Genomic DNA, 21,966 nt, shown 5'->3' on the forward strand with positions numbered 1-21,966 from the left:
CCCTCCCCCACCTGCCATAGGATTTGGTGAAATATTTGTTTCCTAAAATACAGTAACATTGTTGATGAAAACACTTTTCCTTTTCGTCTTTTGACCTGCTGACCCTCTGTCTTCTTTGCAAGAAGCTGGCAAAGTCATTTACAAAGGGCAGCCAGGCCACATTCCTGAAAGCCCACTGTGATGTGACATTAGTAGGTGACAATGTTGGCTCTTAGTCTCAAAGTCTGAATTTGCCTTAGGAGCTTGAGTCTCAACCATTCTTAACTGGCATTACTTCCTGAGGAGATTCCTAAATTGTCCTGATTTGTACATTTTGAATCAGTTTGTGCAAGTTCTTAGTTATCTGAGAAGGGTTGACAGTAATAATCTTCTTTGATATCTTTTTACCTTTAAACTGTTATGTTGTTAATAGAATTTGGTCATTCCAGTGTACATTAATCTTCCCAATTTTTCTGTTCTGTTTCAGTTGTAGCAAGTTTAATCATCCTCCATTTGTCTGGAGCAGCCAAAAAAGGAACAGGTGTGTTTCTTTGGAAAAATTCAAGTGGGAGGCCTCTCCTCACTTGCATTTTCCTGTATTCTTTATATTCTTAATATTCCAGAATATCTGAGTGTTTTATAGTGTGTATAATTGATTGGTTTTGACTAAGACAGCATTTAGAAGTTAATTTACTAATGGATATTGTAAGAATGTCCTCTCTATTTTTAGTTGTATAGAATATTGGATAATGGGGCTTTAAAAAATTTTATTTTGCAGAAAAGCAAACCACCTCAGAAACACAGAAGTCTGTGCAGTGTGGAACTTGGACAAAACATGCGGAGGGAGGTATCTTCACTTCTCCGAACTATCCAAGCAAGTACCCCCCGGACCGGGAATGCATCTACATCATAGAAGGTGAGGGAGCCAAGTCCGGCCTGGCCGTCCCTGAGCTCTGGATGGACAGTGTGCATATAGGCATTACAGAGATTGCTTCTGGAGACCGTACACATAAATATCTCTGAGTGAAGCCAATAGCCATAAAATCTGGAATCGAGCTGATTATTGAAGTGATTAGTAAAGGCTTTGTTGTTGTTGTTTAGTTGCTAAGTCGTGTCCAACTGTTTGCAACCCCGTGGACTGTAGCCCACTAGGGCCCTGTGTCCATGGGATTCCCAGGCAAGAATCCTGGGGTGGGTTGCCATTTCCCTCTCCAGGGGATCTTCCTTCATCTAGGAGTCGAACATGTGTCTCCTGCATTGGCAGGCAGAATTCTTTACCACTTAGCCACCGGGGAAGCCCAGTATACATAGAGACATTGCAAAAATTGGTTCTGGACACCCTACACAAAAAAATGTCTCTGAGTGAATCCAGCAACTATAAAATGTGGGCTCGAGCTAATTATTGAAATGATTAAGTGAGTGAATGAAGTTGCTCAGTCGTGTCCAACTCTTTGCAACCCCGTGGGCTGTAGCCCATCAGGCTCCTCCATCCATGGAATTTTCTAGGCAAGAGTACTGGAGGGGGTTGCCATTTCCTTTTCCAGGGGATCTTCCCCAAACCTGGGTCTCCCACATTGAGGGCAGATCCTTAACCCTCTGAGCCACCAGGGAATCCCTGAGTGAAATGATTAGTAAAGACTTATAAACAGGTAAATTCTGGAAAATAAAAAGAATTCAACAACTTAGTTTATTTTGCAGTTGATTTCATTGATGTGGAATTCTTAATTAATGGAATGGATGTATGATTGGTATAATATTACTGAATGTGTAACCATTTTGGCAGCTCATCTTTTATGGGTTAAATAATTAGTAGAATAATCTATATTTTTGTTGTTTTCTCTCTTAAATAATATGAAGCACCCAAAACGTATTCGTGTAGAAAGAAATGTAATCATGTAGGGTGGGAGGGAGGCTCAAGAAGGAGGAGATATATGTATACCTATGATTGATTTGCATTGTTGTAAGGCAGAACACAACACTGTAAAGCAGTTATCCTCCAATTAAGCTTTTTTTTAAAATTCATAATCATATTTTCCAAATATCAATCTGAATATTATTCTGAGCCTCAGTCTGTGCTCAAAAGTGACATTTTCATCCTTTCACACCAAAGTCAGCATTCCAAATGATGATGCTTCTTCTCATCAGTTTTTTTCCCAGCCTGAAGGATAAAAAGTGCTGAAAAAGGGATTCGCTTTTCTTTGAACATTTTCCATTTCCATTACCCTTGTAGACACCTCTCTATTAAGGACAATTTTTAAAAATATATGAACGTTTCATCTAGTGGTAGAAGTTCTCAATATTATGTGTTAGCACCTAATGGCCCCAAACTTGCAACTTCCCAAACACCTGTGCTCCCCCTACCACACACATACACACACACGCACACACACACACATACACACAGAGTTACCTTACCAGAGTTAACCATAGAAGGTATTTATGCTCACTATTTACTTACAAGCAAGGCACATGTTAATTTGATAGGTCTTTCTTTCATGTCAAGGACAAAATTGAAAGTTGGGAAATAAAGAGAACCTCCTATCACTGTGAACCCTTCTTGAAATACTTCATGCTGCTGCTGCTGCTGCTAAGTTGCTTCAGTCGTGTCCAACTCTGTGCGACCCCATAGACGGCAGGCCAGCAGGCTCCTCCGTCCCTGGGATTCTCCAGGCAAGAACACTGGAGTGGGTTGCCATTTCCATCTCCAATGCATGAGAGTGAAAAGTGAAAGTGAAGTCGCTCAGTCGTGTCCGACTCTTACTGGCCCCTTTTTCATTCATACATTTCACAAATATTTACTGAACCACTCTTGTTAGTACAGTTTAGAGAGTATTGAGCAAAATAGACATGGTACTTGCCTTATGGAACCTACAGTGTGGCCTGGGTACTATGCTCTTTTCCAGTAAAGAATCTAAAGTGGCTGTGAGATGAGCAGTGTTTGGAACAGGGAGAAAGACGAGGCTATAAGGAGAAAGAGATGCTTGCATTCGGTTCTAAAGACCATTCAGGACACTGCCATTCTCCGTGTAAAATAGCATGTGCAGAGGTTCAGAGACACAGTGTGGTTGGTTAACCACGTGTCGACACAGAGGGCTTTTGCAGAGGGTACGGAGAGGGACAAGTGAGGAGGCTGGAGTGCGCGTGGTCTCAGGTAAAGGAGAATTTGGTATCCATCTGCCACCCAGGCCGGTTTGGACTTGATATTGTAGACAGTGGGATGCCACTGAAATAACCTCAGGAGAGAAATAGTAAGCTGAGATTTTGATGAAGTAACTGGAAGAAAAGAACTGAAGTGGAAACTTGTGAAAGACCAGGTAAACCACAGGGAAACTCTGAACTACAGAAGTGACATTGATGGGAAAACGATGAAAGGTATTTGGGGAACTGAACCTTGAGTGACTGGATGTAAGGAGGGGAGAGTAGGCCATCCTGGGACTATTCTATAGGTTCTGGCTTGGTGACGTGTTAGATGCGATCCTTATGCCACCTAAGGAATAGGGGTGGAGAAAGGGGGGTTAAAGGGAAAGCCCCGTGTTCAATTTCATGTTTATGGAGATGTCTCATGAAGCATTGCATGTGTGGATCTTGAGTTCAGTGAATAGTCCTGGCATGAAAGTATATGTTTACAGGTGATAAATACAGAGATTGCTGTTGAGACTGTTAGTATGAGTACCATCATCCAAAAGGCATTTATAACATTTTAACTCTTTTAAAAAATACAGATGCTAGGGTCACCTCCAGATTTTCTCATTTAATTGGTCTTGGATGGAGCTGCAAATACTATTATATTATAATCTCCCTCCTTTGGGATGTCCATGGCATCCAGGGCATTGGTCTGGAAAGAGAGGAGGTAAGAAATATATAGACTAGATTTTTGTGAACTAATACGTAAGGGAGAGCAGAACAAAGAGAAAGGCGATGTGGACTATGAAGGAAAAGGCAGAGAGTTTCTGGGTTATAAAGTGGTCTCTAATTTTCTGCTGATTACATATCTCAATTCTGTATACGTTTTGATACCCATGCATTCATTTTAAAGGCAAGCATATACCGAAGGCTTTAGTTTTAAAGCCACTCAAGTGTGTGATATTCAATATATATTTAAGAACTGGTGTGGAGGGAACAGGAGTCATTCGGGATGATTGCTGATCACATGGGAAGTGGGCCCTCCTGTGCCACGTCTTAACTTTCAAGTTTCTGGAGGGGTTGGTCTTTGGAGAGGGTCAGGAGGCTGGAGAGCACTCAAAGGATTCGAGACAGCTGTTTGCTAACTAGCATAAACGTGTGGATATTTCAACAGCTGTGATGGCTATACTGGGGGTACCCTGAGTATCAGTCTAGAATGCCAGAATTTTGAACTGTTGGCCATGACAAGGCAAGAATGGAAAGGCTTCAGCAAATACCTCCATGCAGAGGTTTACAGAGCTGCTCACCTGATCTCACTTTCCTGTGATGAGAGCTGTAAGCACATTTATAAAGATAAGCTCATTTACTGCAGTTCACCCAACAGTGTTGTTGTTGTTTTTGATAAGTCCTCAAGGACAAGTACTGTGCTTGAGTGCTGAAGGAGGAAGGTGGTTGGTGGTAGTTTAGTCACTAAGTCAGGTCTGACTCTTGTGACCCCATGGTGTGTAGTCTGCCAGGCTCCTCTGTCCGTGGGGATTCTCCAGGCAAGAACACTGGAGTGGGTTGTCATTTCCTTCTCCAGTGTATCCTACCGACCCAGGAATGGAACCTGGGTCTCCTGCACTGCTGGCAGATTCTTTACCGACAGAGCTATGAGGGAGGCCCGAAGGAAGAAGGTAGACAGATACAGTTTGTGTATTTAGATTTAGAGAGGAGATGTTTTCTTTGTGTGTGTGTGTATTGTTTTGTTGTTTGTTTGTTTGTTTGTTTTTTAAGCAAGATTTCCTCATGTAAACAGGAGTTGGTTTGGAAGTATACAGGTAGTCAAGAATGTGGGAAAACACATGGAAACTTGAAAGGGCATGCTGTCTTAGAAAACGTGAAGGCCTGGGATGGCCTGGGCTCGGGCTGTTCATGAGGTGGAGGGGCCCTGCTGGGGTGAGCTGTAGGAGGCTTCGAAGAAAGCTGTGTGTCCATCCTGTTGATTGTTCCTTTATAGCTGAGAGTCTCTGAACGAGTTTAAGCCTGAGAATGATGGGATAAGGCTTGTGTTCTGGAAGAGTTACTCTTCATATTCCTCTACACACATTTCGCTGTAACCAAGACATCTGATTGGGACTACTTGAATGACTGTAGAACTCCATGCGAAGCAGATCTCAAGTGGTGTCTGACCGGAAAACTGGCTTCTCCTGAAGATTCGGGAGAAGTAACGGAAAGATGCCTCTCCACTCTTTAAACCTGAATTGGGAGCCTCTCACAAAAATACCGTGACTTGTTCATTGTGTCAGACATTGAAATGGTCTTTTTATATCAGAATAATATTTTGGGCAACCTCCTCAGTTTTAAGAATCATCCCTTAGACATTCTTACAGAAATTTTATCCCGTAGAATACTAACTGAAACAAACGTCCTTAGTGTTTCTGTGTATGTCACAAAGTTGGATAGAAGTTATTATACCAGATGAAATCTTAAATAGAATCCGAAAAGTCAAACTACAAATTTAAAAAAGGACCTTCTAGACATAATCTTCCTTTCTTTTTTTTAGCTGCCCCAAGACAGTGCATTGAACTTTACTTTGATGAAAAGTACTCTATTGAACCATCTTGGGAGTGCAAATTTGATCATATTGAAGTTCGAGATGGACCTTTTGGATTTTCTCCAATAATTGGACGTTTTTGTGGACAACAAAATCCACCTGTAATAAAATCCAGTGGAAGATTTCTATGGATTAAATTTTTTGCTGATGGAGAGCTGGAATCTATGGGATTTTCAGCCCGGTACAATTTCACACCTGGTAAGTGGGGACTTGTTTTTTTCCCTGTCTCTTTTTTCTTCCTTAGCTCTCTTGCTATCATAGTGTAAGAACTTCTGTAAGACAACATTATAATTTCCAAAGAGTTTCCCAGTTCTATTTGGAACCAAACCTATAGTGCTCTCTCTTTTCATTTCATAAATTCTGAAAGGGAAATTACTTTTCCTTAAAATTTAGCCTACTCTAGAGGTAAACCGTAGTGACTCAGGGGTTTACATGGTCATCAGCAACACAATTAATTAGTTGGACTTCCATTATGCCGAAACATGTAATTCAAGAGGCAGTCTGTAATAGAGAAACTAATTATACTTTGAATCCCAATAAATTTGAAAAGGCAATTGCAATACTGTAAAATGTATCCATCAAAATGATCTTTGGAGAACTTGAATAAAATATTCATTTGTTCTGAAAATTATCATTTTTAAAGCAAATGGATCTTAGGATAAAGCCGTCTAATCTCTTTTTTAGAAATGCAAATCCCTAAGAGTTGTGATGAAAGGAAAAGTGAGCCCCCTAGCAGCCCAGTATTCATTTGCAAGGCCTGGCACACATTATCTGTTATTATATAATTATCCCTTCTATGTCAATTTTCCTTTTAAACTGTTAATATTAAAAAAGGCCTATGATGTTGACTGGCTTACTTTATGATGAGCTATCATTTGTTACAATAAAAATTGTTATCACATTTTAAACTTTGTGAACATCATGCTGCAGCAATTTGAGATTTGATGAGGTCATTTTTTTTAATGGAAAGATGACTCAAATTACATAAAGCACATTATTTACTTATAATTACATATTTTTTTAAAGTTTGTGTGTATCGTTTTACTCAGGTTGTAACAGGCAGTAAATTAAATTGAAATGTATGTAAACTTTGTTCAAGTTTCCATCCCACGTTACAGAGGTAACATCAGAGCAGGGCTGTGATGCTCCATTCAAACACTAAAATGTTTTAAATAATTAATATGATATTAATGATGACTTTTATTATGATACTATAGACTAATAATATAATTAAAATAAGTGAGATATAAACTCTATGTGTTAGCCTTAAACATTACTAGATTGTGGTTTTTATTATGTTTTTCTAATATTGGGTTGTTAACAGAAGTCATGGATATTTTATATGTGGCGATCAAACTTGATGTGTTCTGAAAACGTATAAACATTGTGATTACTTAATTAATGCTAGGGTTTTTAATGGAAATACATATTTTCTTCTTGACCGTTAATTTGGAATATAACCAGAACCTAAAGACAATGACATGTGTTATGATCTAGGCTTTCCTAAGTTCCATTTTCATCCTGAGATTGGTAATCATTGGAAACAATGTGAAGATATAAAATTGTAGTCTCATTAGAGATGTAGAGTCAACTTCATCAACTTAAGCAATGTGATCCAGATTCTGGCTCTATTTGAGATGCATAAATGGTGATGCTCAACTGCTATCCTTGGTTTCCAAAATCTTCTTGGTTCTCAAGTGCTGTTCTTTGCTCCTTGTTTCTTTAGAGCCATGCTACTTCATCTGTAGAAGGAGAAGATTTTATCACCAAGAGCTACTGAATCAGAAGGGAATGTAGGGAGGTGGTTCATGGAATGATGAATACGTCAAGGATAGCCTTAAGCTTCTCTAGTCACTTGGACAAACCAAAGTGTATCAGAAGCCTACACCTGGCATCTGAGGGAAATGTAGGACCATAAGAGATGTGTAAAAATCCCATGTCTGTGGAAGTGACATTCCATGGCCCAAGGCCATTGTCTGAGTGGCACCATAATCCACAACTCATTCTGTAAAGAGACAATATTGAGGAGGCCACTTAGTTGATGAAGGAGGCAGAGATTAGTGGTAATTTGTCTGTGGACAGAGGAGTCTGGCGGGCTACAGTCCATGGGGTTGCAAAGAGTCAGCCATGACAGAGTGACCACAGAATACACAGCATATAGAGAACAGGGAGTCGCAGAGACTTCACTTTAATTTGGGCTTTATTTTTATTTAGTAGTATGCTTCAAGTGGTGATTTGTGGAAGTTGAGCAGAGTTCTTCAAGTTCACTTTATCATTTAAGTTATAAAGCAGTGCTGACATTCTGAGGACCCCCAAGAGGGATGCCCACTATGAGGGGATCTTCCCCACTGGCCTCCAGCATGGCCGTGAGGAACACTGGTTTTAGAAGCAGATTAGGCTTCCAGTTCAGACTTTCTTATTCTTGCTTGCTGTAAATTTTGGACATGATTCTTAATGTTTTATGACACAATATTTTTATTTGTAAAATAAAAATACAAATAATATTGATTACCTCAAAAGATTTGTTGGAAGATATTTTGATTACTGACCAATGCATATTTATGGACTTCTCACTTCCTATAAGATCTCAACTATTGATAGCTCTTATTTTATTAATTTGATTGTGTGTTCTTTAGAAGTAAAGGAGGCTTGGCATACTTTATTGGGAGAGCAAGCATCCCACATTTTTTAAAAATTACAACTGCTGTTTCCCTGACTTTGGGGGGTGGATATGCAAAACTTAACCTTCCTGATGTCACTTTTCCTTATTAGGTTTGTTTAAGTGGGTCCAAGTCTCCACAGGAGGGTTATAGTTACTTCTGATAACAGTCATAAAATACGTTACAGCAGAAATAGCACTGAGAAGACCAGGTGGTCTTCATTATTTTTGAAAATTTATCACAATCTGGAATCTGGATCTTAATTTATAGTCTCGGAAACTTGAGGCGGGCATATGAGAATTTACCCACTCTTAGTAATGAGTCCCATTAACCAAGCTTAAAAGACTGAATATACACATATATGTGTAAACACCTATGCATATACATATATGCACACATATAAAAACATACATACATTTTCAGTTAAGTGTTCCTAGACTCACACAGCTCAATGTTTCTTGTAAGCAACCATGCATAGACATCCAGATTATAATAAGATTATACAGTGAGTGTGAAATCCAGATACTGAAGCTTAACTTTGTAACTTGCATCCAGCTAAGGTACATGATGATTCACTTCTATAACATGGATCGTTTTTTCCCAGTGATGGTTTAGGTTTAAGCTTTTTGTTGTTGTTTAGTCACTAAGTCGTGTCCAGCTCTTTGCAACCCCATGGACTGTAGCATACCAGGCTCCTCTGTCTCCACCATCTCCCAGAGTTTGCTCAGAATTGTGTCCATTGAGTTGGTGATGCCATCCAACCATCTCATCCTCTGTTGCCCCCTTCTGCTCCTGCCCTAAATCTTTCCCAGCATCAGGGTTTTTCCAATGAATCAGCTCTCTGCATCAGGTGGCCAAAGTATTGGAGCTTCAGCTTCACCATCAGTCTTTCCAGTGAATATTTAGGGTTGATTTCCTTTAGGACTGACTGGTTTGATCTCCTTTCAGTCCAAGGGACTCTAAGAGTCTTCTCTAGCACCACAATTTGAAAGCATCAGTTCTTTGGCACTCAGCCTCCTTTATTGTCCAACTCTTGCATCTGCACATGACTATAGGTTTCAAACTGCCATGGGCCATTTCCTCTGTACAGTCTTGAGCTGTGGTCTTGCCTGACCAGGACACTAATTTGTGTCAACTCTTATCTCAAAACTTGTTTTTGTCTCTTAGTATCTGAGTATCTTTGACTTTCTTTCCTAGTCACCTTTAAACATAGGCCTTTAATCCCTGGCTCCTGTGTTTCTGGGAACTACTTGTGATCTGGTGGTAGATAGTGGTGGATGGAGGTCACGTGTGGACTTGGAGGGTGAGAAGCAGAGCCAGAGAAGATGCCACCGATTCACTCTTACAGGGATTTCCCATCTTCTGAAACATTCTGATGACTCTGCAGTTTTTATTTTATAGGCTGTGACTATTTCTGGATGCTGTACCTTTACACAGTGCAGTGATGAATCACCTAGGATTACAGTCTAGCATGCACGAGAAGGATTGTGAGATTGAGCGACAGTCAGAGAAAACTCAGCCAGTCAAACTCTGAGGTCTGCAGAAATGAAGGACAGGGTGAGGTCTGAAAAAAATGGCTAAGGACCCCAGAGCCTGGGGGGAGGTTCCGGGATGATCCCTCTTGGGAAAACCTCTCTGCTTCCGGTGTAAACACAGCTGTGTTGTGACGTACACTCTCCTGCTCCTGAGACGAGAAATGAATTCAGAGTTACTGAGAATGTTACAAGTTACATGATGGAAAATTTGATAACCCACAGATAATTGAAAAAGAAAACATATTAAAATTGCAATAGACTGATATTATTTTCTCATCTTAATAAGGTTTTCTCATCTTAATAACATTTATTGGGAAATATTTTCTCACATGAGAAAATATTTTATAATAAAATTACTTTAATAATACTGGAATAATATTCACCAAACTCGTAACAATGATTACCTCAGATGATTTTGGGAGTAGGATGGTTGAGAAGGAATTGAAGAAACCAAAATAGACATATAGTGAAAATTTATCAGCATTATCAGTTATTTTTTATTTTTGAAAAGCATACTATATTATTTTTGATATTACTTATATAAATAAAACTTAAGATGAATCAAAAAGAGAACATACCATAGTTGGTCATTTTAGGATGAATTTTATTCAAATTTAAAATGTAGTTTTAAATAAAAATGAATTTTTAGAAGAGTGGATACCACTTCTCCACAATCCACATTTTTTTTACTTAAACAGAAAATGCCGTTTCAGTAGAGAATAACTCCCCCCACAGCCAGCTTCCCTAGGCCTCAATTTTCTTTGCCACTTGAAAATATAAACTAAAGAGAAAATATATAACCGCTGTTCCACCAGTTCAGAGGCATTATCAGGGAGTCTGTGTGATATTAAGAAAGAAGAACATCCCAGATATTTTATTTTTGGGGGATGTAACCCTTTCAATCTCTTTAGGAACAAATATCTCTTCTTGTTGTTGTTTAGTCTCTAAAGTGGAGTCCAAATCTTTTGCGACCTCATGGACCGTGGCCGGCCAGTCTCCTCTGTTCATGGACTTCTCCGGGAAAGAATACTGGAATAGGAAGTCAATCCCTTCTCCAGGGGATCTTCCCATCCCAGGGATCAAACCCCATCTTCTGCATTTCGAGCGGATTCTTTACCAGCTGAGCCACCAGGGAAGCCCAATTAGTCTTGTGCTTTCCTTCCTAATGGGGAGACTTTCTGCTCTTTCAGTTCAGTTCAGTCACTCAGTCATGTCCGACTCTGCAGCCACATGGACTGCAGTATACCAGGCTTCCCTGTCCATCACCAACTCCCTGAGCTTGCTCAAACTCATGTTTATCGAGTCAGTGATGCCATCTGACCATCTCATCCTTTATCATCCCCTTCTCTCCCTGCCTTCAGTCTTTCCCAGCATCAGGGTCTTTTCCAATGAGTCAGTTCTTCGCATCAAGTGGCCAAAGTATTGGAGCTTCAGCTTCACCATCAGTCCTTCCAGTGAATATTGAGGACTGATTTCCTTTAGGATTGACTGGTCTGATCTTGTTGTCCAAGGGACTCCCAAGAGGCTTCTCCAACACCACAGTTCAAAAGTATCAATTCTTCACCACTTAGCCTTCTTTGTAGTTCAACTCTCACATCCATACACAACTACTGGAAGAATCATAACTGTGACTAGATGGACCTTTTGTTGGTAAAGTAATGTCTCTGCTTTTTAATATGCTGTCTAGGTTGGTCATAGTTTTTCTTCCAAGGAGCAAGCATCTTAATTTCATGGCTGCAATCACCACCTGCAGTGATTTTGGAGCCCAGGAACATAGTCTGTCACTGTTTCCACTGTTTCCCCATCTATTTGCCATGAAGTGATGGGAACGGATGCCATGATCTTCTTTTTATGAATGTTGAGTTTTAAGCCAGCTTTTTAGTCTCATCTTTACAGACATAGGAAATGGAAACCCACTCCAGTACTCTTGCCTGGAGAATCCCATGGAGGGAGGAGCCTGGTAGGCTACAGTCCATGGGGTCGCAAAGAGTCGGACATGACTGAGCGACTTCACTTTCACTTTCAGTTTTACAGACATAAAATGTAATGTTTTTGAAATCTTCCTCTTTTGATGATATGTTCCTGAACTTGTTGTATGTATCAAAGATATACACATCCTATTAGAGAAATTTAGTTTAAGGATTATACCTCAAAGTATCAAATAAGTCAGGTTGAGTTAGGTGTTGTCATGGGATGAGTGGCATTGTCAACATTGAAATTATCAGGATATTTTGTACTTAAATAGCACGTTTCATCTGAGCAGCGCAAAGTGTTTCAGGAACATTCTGCACAATTCCTAGACTCCTTGGAAAACTCCATACTGATTCACTCCAAAGGCAATGCAAGGGATACACTGCAGTGCAGTGATTTAAATTGAATGTTTAAAAAAGATTTCTGTGCATATTAAATGATATGTATTAATTAGGTAAAATACTGTCATAGACTCAGTTACTTTAATTATCCATTGCAGTGCTTTTTCTATCTGAAATGTGTGAATATTAAAACATGTTGAAAATTACTAATTTTTCTTGTCTAGATAATCAGAGTTTAGATATATGCTTTGGTGGTAAGAAAGAAAAGCTATATTTCATCTATCTGTACCAGTTTTTCAGTAACTAAACTTTAATTTGCATTTTATACTAAAAGATGAAAGAATAAAAGAGTTTATAGGTTAATGTTAAAACAAGGACAAGGACTTTATCTGATTATTTTTTTCACCTAGAAACAAAAGATTGAATAAGTTTTGGTCAGATAGCATTATGTTGTCTTTCTATTATCTTTACACTGTAGGCTCCCAGTATTCTAATTTCAACCCCAACAAATACTGTCAAATGGAAAATGTATGAAACGAAATTACATTTCTTCTTGAGGCTTTTATTTTTCAAGAAATGAAACTGAAAACTTGAGAGTCACAGTAGGGACATATAATAATTACCAAAGATATTCATGTAAGGGCAGTTTCTCCATGCTTCAACTCTCATCCCCCCAGCCTGTGATTTGGTTGATCTGATGTGTATAGAAGAGGGCTCAAGGGAAAGGTTGATGAATAAGTAAAGAGAGAGAGCGAGGGAGAGAGGCTGTTTGGTCTAGGTGGGTGTTCAGGAGAGAAGTTGAGAGTGGGAGAGAATTTCCAGGATTAGCTCCCATCTGTACAGAGAATATTGAAAGCTGTAGCAGAAGAGAAGAAAGATTTTTAAAGAAGTTTCCTGTACAGACAGAATACCTTTCCTCATCTTGCTCTTTCCTGGAAAGGTAGAGAAAAGTGTTTAGGTGTGTATTTTTATTTTTTGTTATTTTAATGATTAATTGTTGGACTGCATGTTTTTGAATATGATACGTTTGAGACTGGTCCATGTGGAGCCTCGGGTATATTTACATTGTAGGCATGTGTTTTCTTTAGATCTGAAAGAGACCTTGAAGTTCATCTCATTCAGCCTTTTTGTTTTAAAGATAAAGAAAGCAGTGATCTAGAGAAGAGGCGTTGCCCAGGTTCGTGAGTTCTGTGTAGAAGTTCAATGACTGCTTGTTCATCAGTTACATAACCACTGTGCTGATACACCTTTCACAAAGGTAGAGATCATGACTTTAATTACACCACATATTGTAAGTGCTTTCAGTTTAGTTATATTAAGAAATTTAATTAAGGGATAGAACTGTATCACCCACATTTCACCATTACTGGTTATGGATTTTAAAATTCACCTTTCCCATGTTGCCTGAAATGCCGTTCAGTTGACAGTGATGAAAAAGGCAATGATTTATCTTCTTTCCCTCTACCTCTGTTATAAACATCTGCCTTTTCAGCCCCCACCCCCCAGCCGGAAGTGTGTGACTCATTTCCTGTTCTTCCCCAATGTCTCCTGTTACTGACCTGGTCAGTTAGCTGTGTGTAAAGTGCTCTCATGACTTGGAACCTGTGACTGATGTGCTAAATACTCAAGAAAAAACTTTGAATTTCTTTCTCCTGCAATGACTCCCTCTTCCTAACACATGTGTCTCTGACTTTTTTCAGAGACCAGTTGCTTCCAGTCACCAACAGCTTCCCTCTCCCCAGGGCTGCTGTGTACAGCTGTGATGTCCAGGACACTAGGCTGAGGGAAGGAGAGCTGATTCCGTGCCCATTCAGGCACCCCAAGCAGACCCATATCCAGAAATGGGTGCTGTTTACTAATTTCCACAAAGGCGTCTTACGGACTATCTAGGATTATACATTGATCAATCACAACATCGCCTCTGAGCCCATCACCTTTAGACCCAATCACACCTTTGGATGTCCCAACATCCAAAGACCACCATCCACCCTCCACTAAAATTGTCCTAAAGAGAAATGGTATCATCCGAGTCAGAGAAACATTCAAGAAATACAATAAAGGAACAACAACAACAAAAAGCATATGTTTTATCTCCATTTTGCATTCTTATGTTTTTTTCTAAGTGTCCATAGTTATGAGGCTTTTTGGTAAAATCTCCTAGCAAACGCTAACATTTAACTTATAGCATATTCAAAAAGTATTATGCTTTTCAAATTATAACATCCTATATCTATATGTTTTGACTAAGAAAACATTATAGTCTAAGTTTTTTTTTTATTTTCCAAAATTTTTCACAATTTGCCCATAGTTTAATACTTCTTATTATTTATTTATGTGCAGAATCAATCAAATAGTTATCAGGAAAACACTCACACTGTTATTTTGTTGACCAAAAATGTCTTTCTATTTTATAATTTGTCTTCCATTATAGCTATTTAAGTGCAGCTCATGTAACTATACTCAAAGTGAACTCACAGAATGACTTAATCTCCACTTGTATTTGCCACTTACTTATTCAACAAGTATTTATTAATTTGCTGTGCTAATATTGTAAATACATAGTGTGTAAAACATCCTGTCTTCCCTACAGTGAGTCCATATCCTATGAGAAGAGTAAGATATTGTGTAGTAGAGTAATGCCCTTCCCCCTTCAAAAAGTTGATACTTTATTTCTATATGTATGTATGTATGTACCTATCTCTCTATGTCATTTGATTTTATGTGAATGCCATCTTTATACATAAATATGGCAGCAACTCCAACAAAATAGCAACTTGTGATCCTTTGCAGAGATGTGCATGGGATGGTGGCATTTTTGTTTGCAGCAATAATAGCTATTTGTAGAATCTGGCACTCTGTAAGCCTCTGCCTCTCCATGGCATAACTCCCTGATGCCTTTGCTTCAAAAGAGCTATGCTGTCTGTTGTTGCTTGCTCACTTGGCTAGCTTCCCACCATTCCACAGCTATGCTGACTTGCTTGAAATTCTGCTTCAGTACATCCTGATGGCATTTTCCCTCTCCAACTCATTTCAGACACCTCACTTCACCCAGACGACCACAAGGATTACAGAGTGATTATGATACAGAAGGGACTATTCACAATCAGCAAGCCATGTGCCACAGAAGAGCTAAACTTGGCTTTTAAGCAGAAGGACATATTAGTCGTACATATGTCACTTCTATTCTGTTGTCTATTGATCATAACCCAAATCAGACGACTGTTCTATTCCCTTGGAACTTTCCTTCTGAAATTTGCACTTCAAAGCCCCAAGGAATTTCTCTAAGTGATTCAAAGAGAAATGAGATACAGAGATCCCTATTACCTTAAAACATTCCCAGACATATTATGTTTGCTGGTGCAGTCTGAAACCGTATTACTTTTAGCAGATTTGGCGGGCAAACAAAGTTGAATTTGTAGACTGGTCAGTGGCAGTGCTGATGAGCTAGGAAAGCAGAGATGAGGGTTGTCATGGCAATGATAGGTAAAGTCTGACACAGAGGGTTTCCACAGCATGAAAATGAGTCAGGTTTGCAGAGATCTGCTGTGGTAGATAATTGGTTAACTGGTGAGAAAATTATTCTTAGGTTTTTTGCATGGGCATATTACTTTCCTTTAATAAGTATTTTCAAATAATATTTACAATTTTATTATTTTATTTAAATTTTCAAATAATACTTGGGATAAATAAGGTTTATCCCAAATTTAAATTCAAAGAAAATTACCATCAAAAAGTAAACAACCATGCTTACGTTCTGTTGACCACTGTTTTATCATTTGTATCATTTTTTCTGTCCATTCCATTCATTATCCCCTTGGTTCTTGCTCTTGCTTCTGCTTCCCCATTCCTTCTTTCATTTACCTGAGTAGTGGCCACATACCTCTTTCCTTGACAGCTATAGGGAGTGTGTATAAAGTGCCAGCTTTTGGCACCACTGGCTTCTACTAACTCCTTACTGCCTTCTACTCACAGGTTGCTGGGTCCCTAGGCTCTTCATTATGCCTCCTCACTGTACCAGCCCCATTGTTTGGTCTGATCCCACATTTTCTAGAAAAAAATTCAGATATTGTGTCCCTCTTGTTTATGAGCCCTGACATAGGAAAAATGTAATGATTCTATGAATAAATTCAGTGTTTAGTTTCCTGTTCAAATGTCGTTGTTGGCATGTATGTTCTTCGGACTACCTTTTTCATGTCTAGCTTGAGTTGTGTTTCAGTTTTTCCTCCATTAACAACTTATATGTTCCATTCTAGATCATAAAGTAGTCCACAGTAAAGCCCAGCTTTTTGTTAACTTAAGGCACATTGCTTCTAAGGATGTGCTTTGTTGTGTTGTTTCATTATCTGTGGATGACATGTTCTTTTATGCCTAAAAGGTACCCTTGTTTTAGAAAAGTCCCTCAATAGCTTCAAGTTATTTTCAGTGTAACATCTCTGTCCTCATCAGGAAAAAATAAGTTGAGGCCATAACTTCTAGTACATATTTAAGTGAAAAGAGTTGTTTAGGCATTTCCTTTGAAATGTGCAGGGGAACGCTCCGTTCCTCTCAGAGAATATCGGCACTATGCTAGGTTTTTGTTGCAGTCTACCTGGACGAGTCTTCAGTTTTTCATTTCTGCATAAACCTATTTTTCTCAGCTTCATGGTTTTCTAATAATTTCATATTATACGTATGTGTACATATACATATATACATATAATATTTTGTTAAATGTGGTCAAATATGGATCATAGTGCTAGACTGTCGAAGGTTTGACTTAGACAAATAAGACTTTCTTATTATGTGACTTTCGGCAGCAGCAGTTTACTTAATCTCTTAGAGTTTCAGTTTCCTCATGAGACCAGTACTTGACCCAATATCATTATGGATTTGCTACCAACGATATAGCCAAAATATGAACATATTTTGTTGGATGTGACGTGATATTCTCTGAGATCACATCTAAACCTCGGATTGTTTCTTGGAGTCATTCAACAGCACTAGAAGAGTTTTGACCCATAGTTGGTCCAAACTGTGCAGTAAACACTGAGATGTGAACATGACTGAGATGCAGGATCTCTTCTTGAGGAACTGAGGGTGCGTTTGAAGACAGGAATATTTATACCTAATATAGTGAGTGCCACGGCAAGTGCACAGAGCGCTGGCCCCTAACGGTTAAGTGGGGGCATCGCCTGATGACAAGAGGCATGTCGCTTGGTGGCATTTCCCTGCACACCCCTCCCTGCATCCTCAGCATGACCCTGTATCCTCCCGGCCTCACCCAGCCAGCTCCATCATGCCTTAGTGACGTGCATTACAAAAAACTTTCTTTCTCTCCGTTGACTCCAGACTTCTCGAAAGGAAGGAACTTTGGTTTATATCTTTAAGTTTCTAGAGCCTCTTCAGTGTTTGGCATGAGCTTGTAGTCACTGAAATTTACATGAATGAACACCTACATGAGTTAAAAGAGAAATGAATGGAGTTAAGTACCCAAAGAAGGTAGAAAGAATGAGATAGCAGGCATGGAAAAGTTGGTAAAATGTATAGCAGGAAGTCAAGATCATTTGGCATGTGGGAGCTTTAGTTGCCACATGTGGGATCTTTAGTTGCAGCATGTGGGATCTTGTTCCCTGACCAGGGATCAAACTTGGGGCCGTCCCTGCTTTGGGAGCATGGAGTCTTAGTCATTGGAGCACCGAAGAGGTTCCAGTCAAGACCATTTGGAAAGCAGAGTTGTGATTTTGTAAAAAGTTGAGATGAGACTGATTCAGATAAATAATGTTTCAAAAGCCATGGTAGTGAAAGTCACTCAGTCAAGTCTGACTCTTGCGACCCCATGGACTGTAGCCCACAAGGTTCCTCTGTCCATGGGATTCTCCAGGCAAGAATACTGGAGTGGATTGCCATTTCCTTCTCTAAGCCATGGTTCAATTCAGTTCAGTTCAGTTCAGTCACTCAGTCGTGTCTGACTCTTTGCGACCCCATGAACTGTAGCACACCAGGCCTCACTGTCCATCATCAACTCCCGGAGTTCACTCAAACTCACGTCCATTGAGTCGGTGATGCCATCCAGCCATCTCATCGTCTGTCATCCCCTTTTCCTCCTGCCCCCAATCCCTCCCAGCGTCAGAGTCTTTTCCAATGAGTCAACTCTTCGCATGAGGTGGCCAAAGTACTGGAGTTTCAGCTTTAGCATCATTCCTTCCAAAGAATACCCAGGTCTGATCTCCTTTACACTAAGCCATGGTAATGATATATAATTTTAGGAGAAGTGGGAAATAGACTAGTATTTTAAATTGAATGGCAATATTTGAGACATTTATTGTACTCCTGCCTGTGATTTATTAGAATGTGGAGGATGGATTGAGTAGAGAAAGAATAGAAATGCGGGAAACAAAGATAAACAATTAAAATCATGCAGGTAAGAAATTGTAAGAGCCAAAATGAGCGTAGTGTGTGCGGCAATGTACTGAAAGAACAAATTTGACATCAGTAAGATTTAGTGACACATTAGGTGTGCGTGTCAAGAAAGAAGAGTAGAAATGACTGAAGTTTCCATCCTTAATGATTTGGTGATTATGTCATAACTTATGTTGGAGAATAAAAGAATAGCAAGTGCTATGTTTGTTTTTAAAGATGTCGAAAGGGAAGTGCCTAGTGTGAAAGCTCTGGGGGCACATTGCAAGCCGGTTAGCAATTCAGAGCTGAAGCAGGACGAGCAGCTAGGGAAGGTGAAGAAGTGAGCGAATTAGAGAGCTGAGCACAACTAATTATGACATCCACAAATTAGAATAGAACATTGTATGAGTTTGAGCCAATACTCTTCCAAGTAAATTAGAACACAAAATTGTATATTTTGGAATTTTACATTTTATTTGGTCTTGGCTTCTTCTTATTGGACAGTCTTAGTTGGTAATCAATTGGCATCCATTTTTCTTTGAGTGTAGGTGAACTTTAGGGGCTTTCCAGGTGCCTCAGGGGTAAAGAATCCACCTGCCAATGCTGGAGATGCAGAAGACATGGATTTGATCCCTGAGTCAGGAAGGTCCTCTGGAGGAGGAAATACCAACCCACTTCAGTATTCTTGCCTGAAAAATTCCATGAAGAGAGGAGCCTGGCAGGCTACAGTCTATGGAGTTGCAAAGAGTCAGACATGACTGAGCATGCATGCCAGGACATAGTCCCATGATTGGAGGGCTCTAATGATTAGGGGCTTTTTCCTGAGTTATGAAGAGAACTACTTCCATGAGACAGGTTACAAAAGATGAGCTTCCCTGGGATGGTTTTGAAAGGTTCAAGGGTAGACATGAGCTGTACTGCATATTGAATGACAGATCATTTAGTAATATTTTCATTTTTTTTCTGTATGGCTTTGCCATACTTCCTTTTAGTAATGATATCATTTATTTATACTTACTTTTGAATATATAATATCTCAATTATCAGGATAATTTCAGGTGTCTTTCAAGATTTGAAGAAACACATTTGGTCTAATTTAATGAAGAGGTCAGAGGAGGGAGAAAAGAAGAGTTCCTTTTCTGTATTCATTATTTCCCTGTAATTCAGACAATATTTACTTTACTACTTTATCTGCTGCTTGATTGTCTCCATTGCATTTACGCTGATTGCTGTTGAAAGCTGTAACATTGTAAAAGAGCAATGGTATTCACTATTGGCTACAATTTAGATGGTAGGGATAAGAAAGGGGAAGTTAGTTTGGAAAATATTCTGGTACACATATCCTACATATTTATCAAAAGCTGCTTTCTTATCAAAAATATTTGGATTTATTAGATAAAATATCTCCTTCCCAAATTTCTCCATGTTGTCCAGCAGAACAATATGTGATAAATGTAGTCATTCAAAATTAATTTAAATGAAATAATGGTATGATTAGACAGTGATTCTTGCCTTCCACTGTCTGATTATAAGATATTCATCTTGATAAAGCTAAAGAATTATTGAGTTCTTATTCTATGCCAAAGGTTGTTCTAAGCACGTTGCATACACTATTTCATTTGATTTTTATAGCCCACCTGTGAGGTACTGTATCATTGCCATTCTCGTTTTAAGTTCTTGAAAAAACAAATATTTAAAATTTTGCATATTGTGCTTAAGGTCATCTCCCTACCAAAGCTGAGGTTTGAACATAAGAAATGTTTATATTTAAGGTATTATGTCCTGCTGTTAACAGACATCTGTTTCCTTCAGGGCTAAACTTGACTTTGTTTCACCCTTTGTGATTTTTATTGTAGAGCATTGAGATGTTTTCATTCATGCTAGAGTTTATCCTTTCTGTGTATTTTGCCATCTTTCAGATAACAGCAAGTTTTGTCTCTATTTCATAATTAAGCAAATAAATAAATTCCCCTGGATTTTTAAAACCTTAATTACAAGAAATTACTTTTATTATTGGTTGGAGAATGATCCTATAAGCCAGTCTCTACTGATGAGAAATATTACCTGATGTGGAATTTTAGTCACCCCAGCCACGAAAATCTGCATTTTATTTCTTAAGTATTTTAAATTAATTATTCATTTATTTTTAAATGTCTAATATTAACTTTTTGGCTGTGCTCAGTCTTAGTTGCGGTATGTGGGATCTTTAGTTGAGGCGTGAGGTAGCTAGTTCTCTGACCAGGAATTGAACCCAGGCCCCCTGCACTAAAAGTGCAGAGTCGTAGCCACTGGGCCACCAGGGAAATCCCAGGGGAGAATGTGTGGATGGCATGCAACTATTGGATTTTGAGAAGCTGAAATATCAGAAAGTGAGTCTTAATGATCATAAGAAGAACTTTCTTAGAAATTAAAGAGTTATAGAATCCTCTCAAGCTTTCATTCACTGACAGGGAAAGAAATTTCTACATCAGTTAAAGGCTATAGTTGGAAGTAAAATAAAGTAAGATTATTCCTCTTTGAACTCCGTAGGAATAAACCTAGTAAATCCTAGTAAACAAATCTATTAAAACTATTTTCCTATTTTAGAAAGAAAAAACCAAAAACTTAGAAATGTTTAAAAACCTACCCAGCCTCACTAAGTTTACAAGTTACAGTAGAAAACTTAAAATCCCTTGAAGTTTGACTCTAACTCTTGCTTTTAACTCCCATGCAGTACTTCCCAAGAAAGTTAAATTGATAAACTAATTGTGGTCCTAGATACCTTCACAGTAAGGAAGAACAATATTTTAACCCAATTTTTATTTTGCCGACCAGTGCAGTGATTGTTTAATCTTCAACCCACGCCATTGCTCTTCCTACATTTATTTTATTGTAGTCTCTCTGGAGTCAATTGGGGAGTCAGTTCTGCAGAGAGCTTCTTAATAGAGATCCCCTAGATGTCCACTGTTATATTTATGATGTTCAAACTTGAGCTCATTAATTTTGCATGCCAAGTGAACACCACACACTAAAAAATTACCCCAGGCTTAAGTCTTCTCCTGTGTTCTATTTGTGTTATTCAAGAGCACCATGGTTCATCCAGAAATTCAAATTAGATGAACCATATTTAATTAGAGAACCATATTTAATTTTCTCTCTCCTACTCCCTAAGTCCTCATCACTCACTAAGTTCTCCTGAATCTACATCTTGAAAGTTCTCCACTGCTTCTAATCTCCCCCATTCCTACTCACATTATGTTCATTCTGGCCCCCAGGATGCCTCATCTGGCCAAGTGTAATATCCTGTGTCCTTTTTTTCAGACACATTTTCCCATCTCTCTAACCCACTCCTGCCAGAGTTATATGAGAGAAAAATCGAATTGTATTCACCCCCTGGTTAAAAC

The 21,966-nt window shown here is 38.9% G+C and overlaps 1 protein-coding gene across 7 annotated transcripts in view; it reads left to right on the top strand.

Moving 5' to 3' along the window:
• NETO1 (neuropilin and tolloid like 1) overlaps positions 1 to 21,966 on the top strand; it is a 117,947-nt gene that overhangs the window by 1,834 nt on the left and 94,147 nt on the right. For all 7 annotated transcript variants that reach the window (XR_009733203.1, XM_061399534.1, XM_061399535.1 and 4 more), the window contains exons 2-4: positions 467 to 520; positions 758 to 895; positions 5,648 to 5,896. Coding sequence is in view for 6 of the 7 variants with exons in the window: in XM_061399534.1 (XP_061255518.1) it covers positions 467 to 520; positions 758 to 895; positions 5,648 to 5,896 (441 nt within the window). In the remaining variant the exon portion in view is untranslated. The remainder of the gene's footprint in view (positions 1 to 466; positions 521 to 757; positions 896 to 5,647; positions 5,897 to 21,966) is intronic.

This window comes from Bos javanicus, chromosome 24 (assembly GCF_032452875.1).
Source record: "Bos javanicus breed banteng chromosome 24, ARS-OSU_banteng_1.0, whole genome shotgun sequence".
Classification (NCBI taxonomy): Eukaryota; Metazoa; Chordata; class Mammalia; order Artiodactyla; family Bovidae; genus Bos; species Bos javanicus.